The sequence below is a fragment of the Ctenopharyngodon idella genome, chromosome 20 (genome assembly GCF_019924925.1).
Source record: "Ctenopharyngodon idella isolate HZGC_01 chromosome 20, HZGC01, whole genome shotgun sequence".
Taxonomy (NCBI): domain Eukaryota; kingdom Metazoa; phylum Chordata; class Actinopteri; order Cypriniformes; family Xenocyprididae; genus Ctenopharyngodon; species Ctenopharyngodon idella.
In genome coordinates, this window is record NC_067239.1 from 28,133,827 (window position 1) to 28,146,425 (window position 12,599).

The window sequence follows — 12,599 nt, forward strand, 5'->3', positions numbered from 1 at the left end:
CATGAATAGAAAGTTCAAAAGAGCAGCATTTATTCGAAATAGTTTTTTTTTTTTTGATCAATTTAATGAATTGTTGCTGAATAAAATGTCTTTTAAAAAAAATCTCAATGACTCCAAAGTTTTTAACAGTAGTGCAAATTTGAAAATTTCTTATTGTGCAACATTTTCAATGTGCAATTATTTAAAAAGTGTGGAAATATGATTTATGATACATAAAACTCTAGCTTTAGTGAGACAAAGGAGTTTTAAATTTGATCCTATACCATGTGAGTGCCAAAACTGCCTGTTTAAGAGAGTTTGTTGTCTAAAAGTTCACAGGTCCAAAAATGCTCATAGCTGAAGAAAAACTCGGCCTAAATTTTTCCTTATCTCCTGCCAGACCTTTCCTCACTCTGGTGGTCACATCGGGCACCCACATGGCATCTGAACTTCCTCCATATATTTGGTATTGATCGGAATAATCAGTGCCGGATGAGATTGAGACATTGGGTTTGACATTTCAATGCAATTGTTCTCTGACCTTTATACAAATGAAAGAATACATCATCCTGCAGAAAGAGACAAACGTACAGAATGTACATGACTTCATCTGATGGATGTCGGGATCTTACGAGTCAAGTACCTAAGAAAGACACGCAGACTTTGCAGAAGGTGTTGAACTGAAACTTGTTGGCGGCCTCTAGCAGGGTTTTGGCGTTGGCCGAGTGGATGACCAGCGAGCCGGTGTAGACAAACTCCAGCAGCAGCTCCAGCACATCTGCTCCAATGTTAGTCATCTTCAGCTCCAGCTTCTCTCCACTCCCCGTCTCTCTAGACGACCTGACGACACACACACACAAACGTACACCAAACACACAAATACAGAGGTCATGACCAAAAGGAAAGCCTTATGGCATATTTCAGACACACCCAAAATCCATTACAGGATGATTCTATGAAACGGCTGCCTTTTCCAGTTTGAGAAAGTCAAATGTCTGTAAGATTTTAAACATTCTATCAGATATACTATAATGTGTTTAAGTGTGAATAAAATGCATTGTGCTATCTCAGGGCAAATGAACACATTTTAATATTTTTGGGGGTTAAAGGGATAGTTCACCCTAAAATGAAAATTAAGTCATCATTTACGAGTTAAATTCTCCTCTGTTGTATTGCTTGTTAAAGTATGACACATTTTTAGTTATTTACTTTTAAAAAAAAAAATTACCATTTGTTTTCTTAAAACCGTCCGGAAAACTTTTTTTTCATTTATTTTATATATATATATATATATATATATATATACATATACATATATATATACATATACATATATATACATATACATATATATATACATATACATATATATATATATATATATATATATATATATATATATAGCAAAAATAAATAAATAAAATAATAAATATAATATATATTACTTACATATTTATTTTATTTATATTTAATTCAATATCTTAAAAAAATAAAGTTAAATTAAATTCTAAATTAAATTAAAGTTAAGTTAAATTCTCCTCTGTAAACCTCTTGTATTGGTTTAGCCTAAAATATGACACATTTTAATTATTTACTTTTTTTAAATTTAAAAAACATGTTTCAACATTTGTTTTCTTAAAACCATCTGGAAAACTTTGTTCACTTATTTTTGATATATATATATATATATATATATATATATATATATATATATATATATATATATATGTGTGTGTGTGTGTGTGTGTGTATATATATAATAAATAAATGAAATAATAAATATAATATATTATTTAATATTATTTAAAATATAATTATAGACATGTATAAATATATATTATTTACATAATTATTTTATTCATATTTAATTTAATAAAATTTGTAAAATATGAAAAATACGGTAAAAAAAAAAAAGAAGGTAAAAACAACTTTTTAGATCAAAAATAAACAGAGAAAATAAAGACAAATATTCCATTTTGTTTTCATCAATAGAAAGTAGAAACATGATATGTGATATCACAGGCCAAAAATGGCATTCTCAAGACACAAAGAGAGATAAAAACACAAAAGTTAGTGGATTTTTGTGAATGTGTTTAGAGAAAATGTCACACAGTAAAAGTTATGCACTAGTTATGCATTTTTCTATTCTTTTCTTTTGTACACAAAAGGCATCAGTTTTGTAGAACGACCCTACAGATAAATAAAATAGTAGCACAGATATGATGCATTCTGTTTCTTGCATCTGAAATTAAACACAATCTGAATCAAAATGTGAAACATTTTTTATGATACATGAGCATGGCATGCTTTGAGGACGGGCACAGGTGGCGCACAAATGCACAGAAAGAATGACAGGGGCAGAAAGACATGGAAGGGGAAGAGGGCTGATACCGCAATCTGCCTGTCCACATGGAGCGATCGCACAGTAAACTGGTGGAGATGGAAGCATTTCATTACATTAATAAGATCCGTACAGCACCCCGAGCACAATGACGGCACACAACCTCTCAATGTCTGAATGTGGGACTCTCAGACCAGAGTTACCTGCCTGCTCATGTCTTTCACATGCAATTGCCCTGATCACTTCAAATGGAATAATTCCCAGGGGTGGATGGGAAATGTGAATAATGAGCAGCATCAGGGGTTTTATGCTCTGAGTGAAACGATAATCCCTGAAGGTCAAGGGCAGGAGGAGTGAAATTAATAGCCAAGCAGCCGTTGATTGTGTTTTAGTGTCGGCTGAAGATAGCACTGATGTGTACAGTCACCAGATAACTGCCAAGCTACCAGACGGAAAGCCGATATACATGGAAAGGCCATTAGGTGAAAATGAGGTGATTTCTAGATATTTTTCTCGGTTCAGTATCCAATACTGTGATGATCCGCTCAAAGGTTTTCAACGAAACCGAAACCGGTCAATTTGGGGTGAATATTTTCCAGTTAATTTATTGATTAAACTGCTGGCCATTCGATCTAGCATTTCAAATTTGCTTTAAATGTGATGGCTGTCTAAGATTCATGCAATTTTAAAATCATGTTCCCACGGTTCCCAGAGAGTGAAAACTGTCTGTAAAGTGATGCAATGCTTTAACAACTTCAAGTGTCTAAATGCTACAGTATTCAAAACAAGCGGTTGGGAATGCCGGTGTGTTCGAAAGCAAAATATTTCATCACATTTTCACCTTCTTTCACGGTTCTAGAAAAGAAAACCTTTTTTATTATTATAAATTATCCTTTTAGTCTACAACTGGATGCAATGCATATAGCACACAAATAAATGGCAAATATTATAAAAGTACCTATGCCGTAATTTTAACATATTCTTAGTAGTCTGTTTACCACTTTAAGTGCACTTCCATGCATTTAAAGCTTTTGGATTTTGCCTCAAATATCAAAACAATAATCCAACAGATGTAAAAACCAAACACAACTTAACTATAACCATAATCCATTAGGAAAACACAAAAGAAAAGGTTGTTTTTACATTTGCAGTATGCAAATGTAGCTGTGAATGCTAGCTACTTTGTGGTTAATAAATAAAATAAATAAATAAAATAAAATAAATAAATAAAATAAATAAATAAAATAAATAAAATAAATTATGAATTAATTAGATTTAAGAATTAGTTATATATATGAAATTCATTTATGGAGGGAAAAATAAAACTTTTTATGTTTTTAAGTGTTTTAGTACTATATTGCCAACTAAATTCTTAAAATACACAAATAGTATATATAAATATATTGTAAAAAGTGTATAGAAATGTCTTATGAAATAATGTTAGTGGCAAAACCCATAATATAATATAATATAATATAATATAATATAATATAATACATACATACATATATATATACATATATATATATATATATATATATATTTCTATTTTAATATACTTTAAAATATAATTTATTCCTGTGATGGCAAAGCTGAATTTTCAGCATCATTACTCCAGTCTTCAGTGTCACATGATCCTTCAGAAATCATTCCAATATGCTGATTTATTATCAATGTTGGAAACAGTTGTGCTGCTTAATATTATTTTTTTTATAACCTGTGATACTTTTTCAGGATTCTATGATGAATAAAAAGTTAAAAAATATCCGCATTTATTTAAAATAGAAATCTTTTGTAACAATATACACTACTGTTCAAAAATATGGGGTCAGTAATTTTTTTTCTTTCTTTTTTTTGAAAGAAATTACTACTTTTATTCAGCGCGGATGTGTTAAATTAATAAAAAGTAATAGTAAAGATTTATATTGTTAGAAAAGATTTATATTTTGAATAAATGCTATTCTTTTTAACCTTTTATTCATCAATGAATCCTGAAAAAATCATCACAGGTTCCAAAAAATATTAAGCAACACAACTGTTTTCAACATTGATAATAACTGAGTATCAAATCAGCATATTAGAATGATTGCTGAAGGATCATGTGACACTGAAGACTGGAGTAATGATGCTGAAAATTCAGCTTTGCATCACAGAAATAAATTATATTTTAAAATATATTAAAATAGAAAACCATAATTTTAAATTGTAATAATATTTCACAATATTATTGTTTTTTCTGTATTTATTATGAAATAAATGCAGCCTTAATGAGCATAAGAGACTTCGTTCAAAAACATTAAAAATAGTAATTTCATTTCTGTACACTTTATATATATATATATATATTGTATAAAGTGTACAGAAATGCCTTCTAAATCTTCTAATGTTAAAAACTTCTAATGTTAGAGGCAAAACCCAAAAACCTTTCAAAAAAGTTATACAACTAGACATTTGGTCATCATTACTCAGCCCATGTTGTTTCAATTCTGTATTATTGTTAAACAGAAAACGAGACTGTCAGCAGAAAATCAGTTGTCCATGGAAAATGGATTGTGATTTATACTATCAAGCCCCATAAAAGTATAATACAAAAAAAAAAAGCCCATACAAGTCACGCACTTTATTCCAAGGCCTGTGAAGCCATTAATAGCTTTGTGTGAGAAACAAAATGTAGGTTCTGGAACCCTCAAAACTCATTTGCACTTGCATTCAATTAAAATCCCAATGCAAAAAACAACCATGAATGAGATTTCAATTTGTACACAAAAATATTTTGGGTATGTTTCTGGCAGAAAACTATTGTATGGTTTGAATATAGAGTATAAAGTCGTTCACGCCATTCACGGAGCCTGGCAATTTAAATCATCCACTTTCCCTGCAATATAAACAACTTTCTCTGCTGAAAGCAAGCTTGGACGTTCTGTCGAAGATCTCCTTTTGTGTTTCCCGACAGAAAGAAAATAACAACATGGGGAGAGTAAAAGACGACAACATTTTGGGGCGAACTACTTCTCGAATGCGGCCTGAGAAGATCCCATCTTCTTGCACTAGGTGAAAACACACTGAGTTTTTTTAACACAATACTGGGGTAACTTTTTGGCAACAATGACTTTGACAGGACACGTAACCTGTTGAAGACTACGGCAACTAAAAAAAATGGGACGGGAAGATCCACAGACACACTGACGGATAGGGTGAAGACGTGTGGAGGATGGTTGCAGTGAAGAAGAGAGAGTAAGAGAGAAGAAAAAGTGAGGCAAGGGGACGTTAGTTCTGCCACAGGAAGCCAGCAGCCATTCTTCAGGATGAGAGGAGGTGTTCCATGACTGGATCTTTGAGAGTGACCCCCCACCAAACCTAAACAAAGTCCCCGGTGTCATTTGCACTGTCAGCGCGGCCCTGTGCATGAACATAGGAGTGCGTAGGGTGTCATTAGTTTCCACTGATTGAGTACTTGAGGGAGGAGAAGGACAACTCAAGAGGAGAATGTGCAATTACGCCCCTGGAACTACAGCTGAAAAGATTAAGAAACGCCACTCCCTCCTGAAAAGCAAAAAAAGCCAGAGTTTGTTATTTTTGTCCTCTCTAATTGCCGTGGCGATAGGTTTTAAGGTAATAGAATGGGATGGTAGTCCTGGGTTAAGTTATGGAGGTGATGGAGAGGAGAAAGGGGGGAAAAATAAGAACGGAAAAAGACAGAGAAAGAAATAAAACAAAAGCATGTTCATCAACCAGGTCAATTAGTGCAATCTGAATCGGCTGGAGTAGCAATTTGCTTTGTCTGAGCACTTTTATTATGGAAATCACTCTGGCTTTGGAAAGAGGTGCATATTTATGGAGCTGCTGATTGCAAGCGTTGTTTTTCAGAAAGATGGAGAGAGCGAGAGAGAGAGAGAGAGAGAGAGAGACAGAGAGAGCATGTCCGTGAGAGATAGAGCAGAGAAAGTGTTTAAAAAAAATGAGCATCTATTATTTTTCTCACTTAAAGTGCCATTTTTTCAGCATTAGCAGCCAACATGAGGATGAGGATGATGGGAGATGGCCACATGGTGCATGTGTGTGCAAACGCAGATTATAAATTAGCTGGGGACATCCAACAAAACTGCTGGCCACTGCTGACTAACACATTTAACCACACACGCACACACACACACACACACACACGCACACATAAAAAAATAGATTAAAAATATCTGGAGCTCATTCTCTCTGTCCTTTGCCAGTAAAGCAAGATTAAAGATGAAAAAAAAAACATGCCTGACTGACCATAATTATCCTTGTTCATGTATGTTTCCAGACAGAAATGGCCCACAGGGCTACAGCGTCATGTGGCGATCAATTTTAGCAAAAAATTACATCCAAGAAGAGGTAAGGGAGACTGGGTAAGATGTGTCGCTCAGTTAATAAAGTAGACTGTGCATAATTTTTGTCACATGAGCCTATATTTAGAAATGGCCGATTATATACTGCTACCTGTTGTTGCTGTTGTTGTTTTTCTTTTGCATGTTAAAATACAAGTCAAGTAAAATAAATATTATTACTTTTATATATATTAATATGTGTGTGTGTGTGTGTGTGTGTGTGTGTGTGTGTATATATATATATATATATATATATATATATATATACACACACACACACACACACACACACACATATACATAAAATATATAAATATAATAATATATATATATACATACACACATATATTATGTAAACAAACCTTTATATTGCATACGATTAATCACAATTAATCGATTTGACAGCCCTAATAAATAATTTAAGACCTGCTACATTTACAGCAAAATGAGACTTCAAGTCTTAAGAACTGACATTTGACTGTGAGAATTTTTTTTATTATTATTATTTATTTTGTTTCGTTTTTTTGAGAATTCAGATGTCTATGTTACAGATCATTTCTTTTCATTTAAGTTGACAGCAAACATCCTGCAATATAATTAGGAGTATTAGTTATACCTCATTTCTGCTTGCCTAAAGCACGACTCAAGTAAAATGTGACACAGCTTACCCCACTCTCACCTATGTGTCATTATTTACAGCATAGTACTGATGCAAAACTAATACAAAGTCTGGAAGAAAAATCTACAGATTTGTCCGAAAAGCATTATGGGAAAAAGGAATAAATAATATAAAAAAAAACAAAAAATTTTTTTAGAGGTTCGGAGAGAAAACTGTGCAGTCGAATCATTACAGCATGAAATATGAATGAAGGAGCACACTGTGGAACTTCATTACTGTATATAAACTTCAACCCTCCCTGCAAAACACCCAGAAAGTGACTTTCCTCTAGTGCAGGAGGTAATTGTGCCTTCATAGAAGTCGACTGTCACATCCCACGGGATTAATGATCTCCCACTGTTCTCCGAATGAAACCTTGCTCATTTTTCGCACTTGTAACGCCACATCTACTGTAAAACAAACGTGCGGTCTTATATAAATAAATAAATAAGAGTGCAGTGTCAAAGCTACTTTGAGCTAGCCAAGTTTCACATTACGCACATACGCTGATAGCTTGGTGCAGTTGCGCTACCCATAAATTAAAGTGGCACCAAGCATACTTATTGAAAATCCGGAGGGGAAAATGGAATTACTGAGGGCAATCCGTCTCCGCGCTCCATGCGGCAGACGCTAAAGGGGAGGGTAATGGCTTTTTTTTTCCACGGCCGAGGGGGAGCGTGTGTGCACATTTAGGAGGTGCATTATATCCTTCAGGTGGCATGTTCTCTCCACACCCCTCAGATGAGCTTAATGCGAGAGCGCAATCGGTAAAAATAGCATGTGGTTCAGGCAATAGCAAGGCGCAAATTTTCAGTAAAGAAAAGGAAACAATGTTCCAACTCATAAAAGAGGGCATGGCATTGTGAATTGATATTATATAATATACCAGACTCTTACATCAAACTGTGTAAATAAGATTTAGAAATGAATGAATCTTCCCAGGAAATCATGATAACATAACGTGAACTGACACTATGGTCGAACAAAATTCTGAATTAAAGAACTGACTACCTTTTTTATTCAGGAGTGTAAATTTGAATTTAATTGGCCACGCCCTACAGGAAGTCAAATTGGAATTTGAATTGGTTTGATAGGAAGTGGAATTTACTGATAATCTGTGTTGGGGATAATTACAAGTAACGCAAGTTATGTAATCAGATTACTTTTTTCAAGTAACGCATTATTTGCAGCAAAATATCTGAGTTAATTTTTCAAATTAGTAGCGCAAGTTACTTCGTTTTCCCTTTTATTGACTAGAACCTCTCCTGTCTCCATGTTGAGAGAAATTGGGAGTAAGTGCAGAGGAGTTGTGTGTGTTGTGTAAACATGATGGTTATTGTAGTTCTAGACTATTGCTGAAGTAAGAGTGTTGAACTTTCTTTTCCTGCATCCTATCCGCTTGTTAAGTCTGACGTAATGCTTTGCCGCTTCCGGGTCCAAACGTTCTACTAGATGCCCCAAGAAAACAACAAACAGTGCTAATATACACTCACGATGTGATGTAATACTACCCTTTATCTCCATACCGAAATCCCAGATGGCCAGACAGTGATTCATCTTTTATAAATCATTAAAATATTTGTGTCTGGTATGCATAAACACGGTGACTGTAGTGTACACTAGGGGTGGGAATCACAGGGTACCTCACGATACGTTACGATACGATAATATCATGGTACAGCAATTCTGCGATAATCAATATATTGCTAGACAATCCTATAATGATACATTACGATATCTGCCTAACTATGAAAACAAAATGCCTGTGAAAAGGTTAAGTGTAGCTTTTCCATACTTTGGACTTAAACATGGCTGGGGCATCTATTATTTTACTCACACCGCTGTCCGCCATCCCGTTAAAAACTTATTTTTCTTGGGCTAGTAAACTTATGTTCACGTTTCCCTCATTCATGTGTTGAACGCCACCTCAAGGAGCCATGAAGTAGCGACACTGGGAGCAGGGAAATCTATTTAAAGTGCCTTATTTTATTAATTAAAATATTGATATTTGGGGCCAGCGCAACGATTCTCGTATTGCACGGAGAAGGACAACGATATATTGCCCTATCGATATTTTGTCCCACCCCTAGTTTTTTTAAATGCTTAGCTTACATGTGTAATATGAATAAATAGCGTTCATAAATGGCTATTGAGATAGTATTCTGAAGTGAAACGAGTAGAAGCTTGGAAACAGCATTCTTTACATCGCGACTTAACAAGCGGGTTTGTTTGCAAGCCAGATGAGAAAAAGTAACGCAAAAGTAATGTGTGGCACATTACTTTCCATTAAAAAGTAACTAAGTAATGCAATTAGTTACTTTTTTAGGGAGTAACGCAATATTGTAATTCATTACTTCTAAAAGTAACTGTCCCCAACACTTTGGATAATATGCTAAATATACGCATGCTAACATGGGAGAGTGGAAATGCAAGCATGTGCGAATGTGTTTTCTTTCCAAAGTTTGTAAATGCATATAGAGAGAAAAAAAAAAAAAAATTTTCTAATAGAGAATATAAATGTCACAGACTAACCTCTTGATTCAATACAAGCAATACAAACCTAAAAGCTACTACTGAATGTATTGCACATGTGGATTTGTGGGGAAAATGGTATATTTTCACATTTTTCAACCCCTCCCCTCCACCAGCTATCATTAAAAAAAATTTTTTTGCCAATCCAAATAATTCCCACCCCACATTTTCAGGATTTTTTGCTTGGAAATATGCCATATTACGCAAGTAAAATGGGTTGTGAATGCCATTTCATGTTAACTTTAAGGAATTGGGCTTGAAACTCAGCAGGTTCATGCCCAGGTGAGGGTGACCCAGATCCTGGAGTCGTACTGCGATCACAAATCTGCTCTTTTACCACTCCGCCCTTGAGGGTGGCACTTAACCCAAGGCTGCTTCTTGCTATTAGCATGCTTAAAAGCACTTTGGATAAAACGCATCTGTGAAATGGCAAGAAATTTAAAAAAATATTGATAGATGCAAGTATAAAAGTTACACAAACAATGAGTTTTTCAATGCAGGTGCCCATAAGTTGAGCTACAACTTAAAACAGCATATGATTTTGTGAAGCAATGAAATCCTCTATGAATTTCAGAGCCGGAGAGGATAATCTATGGACAACGCCTGCCAAAACATGTCTCCTTCTGTCTGATATCACCAAACAATCATGCAAGGTCTTCTGCCAAACGCAAGGTCAGTGACAGCAGCTGGATCTTAAAAGGACGTTGCACATCTACACAGGTCTGGTGTTTACCAGTGTTTCTATATTCAGTTGAATAGAGGCAGAGAGAAAATGCAGGGATGGCAAGTCCTGCCCACTGGACTGAGGCTTTGATTTGTGAATGTGAATAGCTAACAACTATGCCTAGAAGAATGAAGGGCATCAGGGCCAGATGCATAAACATAGCCATTATGTTAAAACAGTGTCTTAAGATCTTTGACCCACTAGCTGTTAATCAAGGGGCAGTCAGTCTTACTTTTCTGTATCAAATTAGGCCAATCTACTTTTTTACGTAACTGACTTTAAAAAGTTATGAACAGTCTTAAAGAAAAAAATGTGATGATTAACTTGTAAGACTAGTCTTAGCGGTTCATGCAGCCGGCCCCTGAGGACAGTCACTCAGAGCTCAGACTCGCTAATGCTAGATGTACTGTTGAGTAGGTACTACATTTGAATTTAAATTTACTTCACGACCACTGAAAAAGTACGTTCTATATAGTACGAATGCGTATAGTATGACTGAATTCGGACGTACTACATCCACCATGTTGTTACTGTCACATGGCCTATCAGCGTCAGTTACGTCCCTTCAACTCCATTCATAAATCCTCTCCCGTGGCCTCATGGGACAGTAAAGTGTCCATCGTATGCACACTTCAGAATCGCACCGGAAGTAGTAAGTCATCCGGGTACTTTTTGGACATGAATTCGGACATACTACTCTGTTCGCATACTGTTTTTCACGTACTATATAGTAGAGAAGATATCGATTTCGGACGCAGCTTAACACTCTTAGCGACGCTACTAAAAGTGCATGTTTTGTAGTAACAAGCTATATTTTGCATAATCGTTGTATTAACTGTATGTTACTGTATGTCTTATAACCAAGTAAGCTAAGCTAGCCAAATGTGCTTTGACATTTGAAACAAAAAAAGAAAAAGAAAAAAAGATTTGTCACTCAATACTAGTGTGGCATTTTACATCTTGTCTGTAGTGAAATACAGTCTTCAGTGTCACATGATCTTTCAGAAATCATTCTAATGTACTGACTTGCTGCTCAGAAAATATATATATATATATATATATATATATATACACACACACACACACCCCTTTACAAAAAAATAAAAATAAATAAATAAAAATAAATAAATAAAAACATGCTTTACTGGAGAAAATATGGATAGCTGTTTTGGCTTTTATGTATAATTGTATGGCTTTTAGTTCAAGCCTGTTAGCTTTAAGGTTATCTATATGCTAGTGTACTTCATACACTGACAAAACATTCAGATATGTGTCTATTTGCTGTTTACCAAAAAAAAAAAAAAAAACCCTCCAATATTTTGAGATTCTGAAATTATTGTCAACATTTCATGGGCTTTTTAAATGATGAGTAGCCTGTAGTTTGAAGCTTCAGCACTGATGATGAGATTCAAAACAAAAACATTGAGAGGATGAATGTGCTGAAAATGAATGAACAATGCGCGCACACACACACACACACACACACACACACACACACTGCAATGCTGGAAAATGCGCTGCCAAAGAAATATTTCAATAATAAAAATAACAAAAAGTGAGCTGGCAATGGATGCAGAACAGTGTAATTTGGAAAAGCGAGGCAGTAAATGGCTCTGACCTGTGAAGGTAACGATTCAAGAGAAAGTTGCTCGGCTCGTCTCATTGTTTGCGCCTCTGAATGCATTCAATGCGCCCATCGTGAATGTTTAACATATGAATGGGAAACTTTTATGCCCTATGAAGACCATACGCTTTGCTGATAAAATGGCTGACAAAGCTCATCCCATAGTCAAAATGACAGATACCACATTGCTTCTGGAGCCAGTTTCCTAAATGCCCAACATGGTATTTTTTGGGGGATGATTTGAATGCCTATTGTGATTTTTTTTTAAGATCCCTCAGTCATGGAACACATTCTCTGCTTTTAAAAATGGAAATTAATGTTAATGTTTTCTAAAATGAGGGGAAGAAAAGATAATAAAAAAGGCAAGGGTTGGCCTTTTT

The 12,599-nt window shown here is 34.7% G+C and overlaps 1 protein-coding gene across 1 annotated transcript in view; it reads right to left on the reverse strand.

Annotated features, from left to right (window-relative positions):
• The window catches only part of LOC127502513 (kelch-like protein 29), a 269,801-nt gene that overhangs the window by 81,127 nt on the left and 176,075 nt on the right, over positions 1–12,599 (reverse strand). The window contains 1 exon segment of the mRNA XM_051875482.1: positions 623–819. Within this exon segment, the coding sequence (XP_051731442.1) occupies positions 623–819 (197 nt within the window).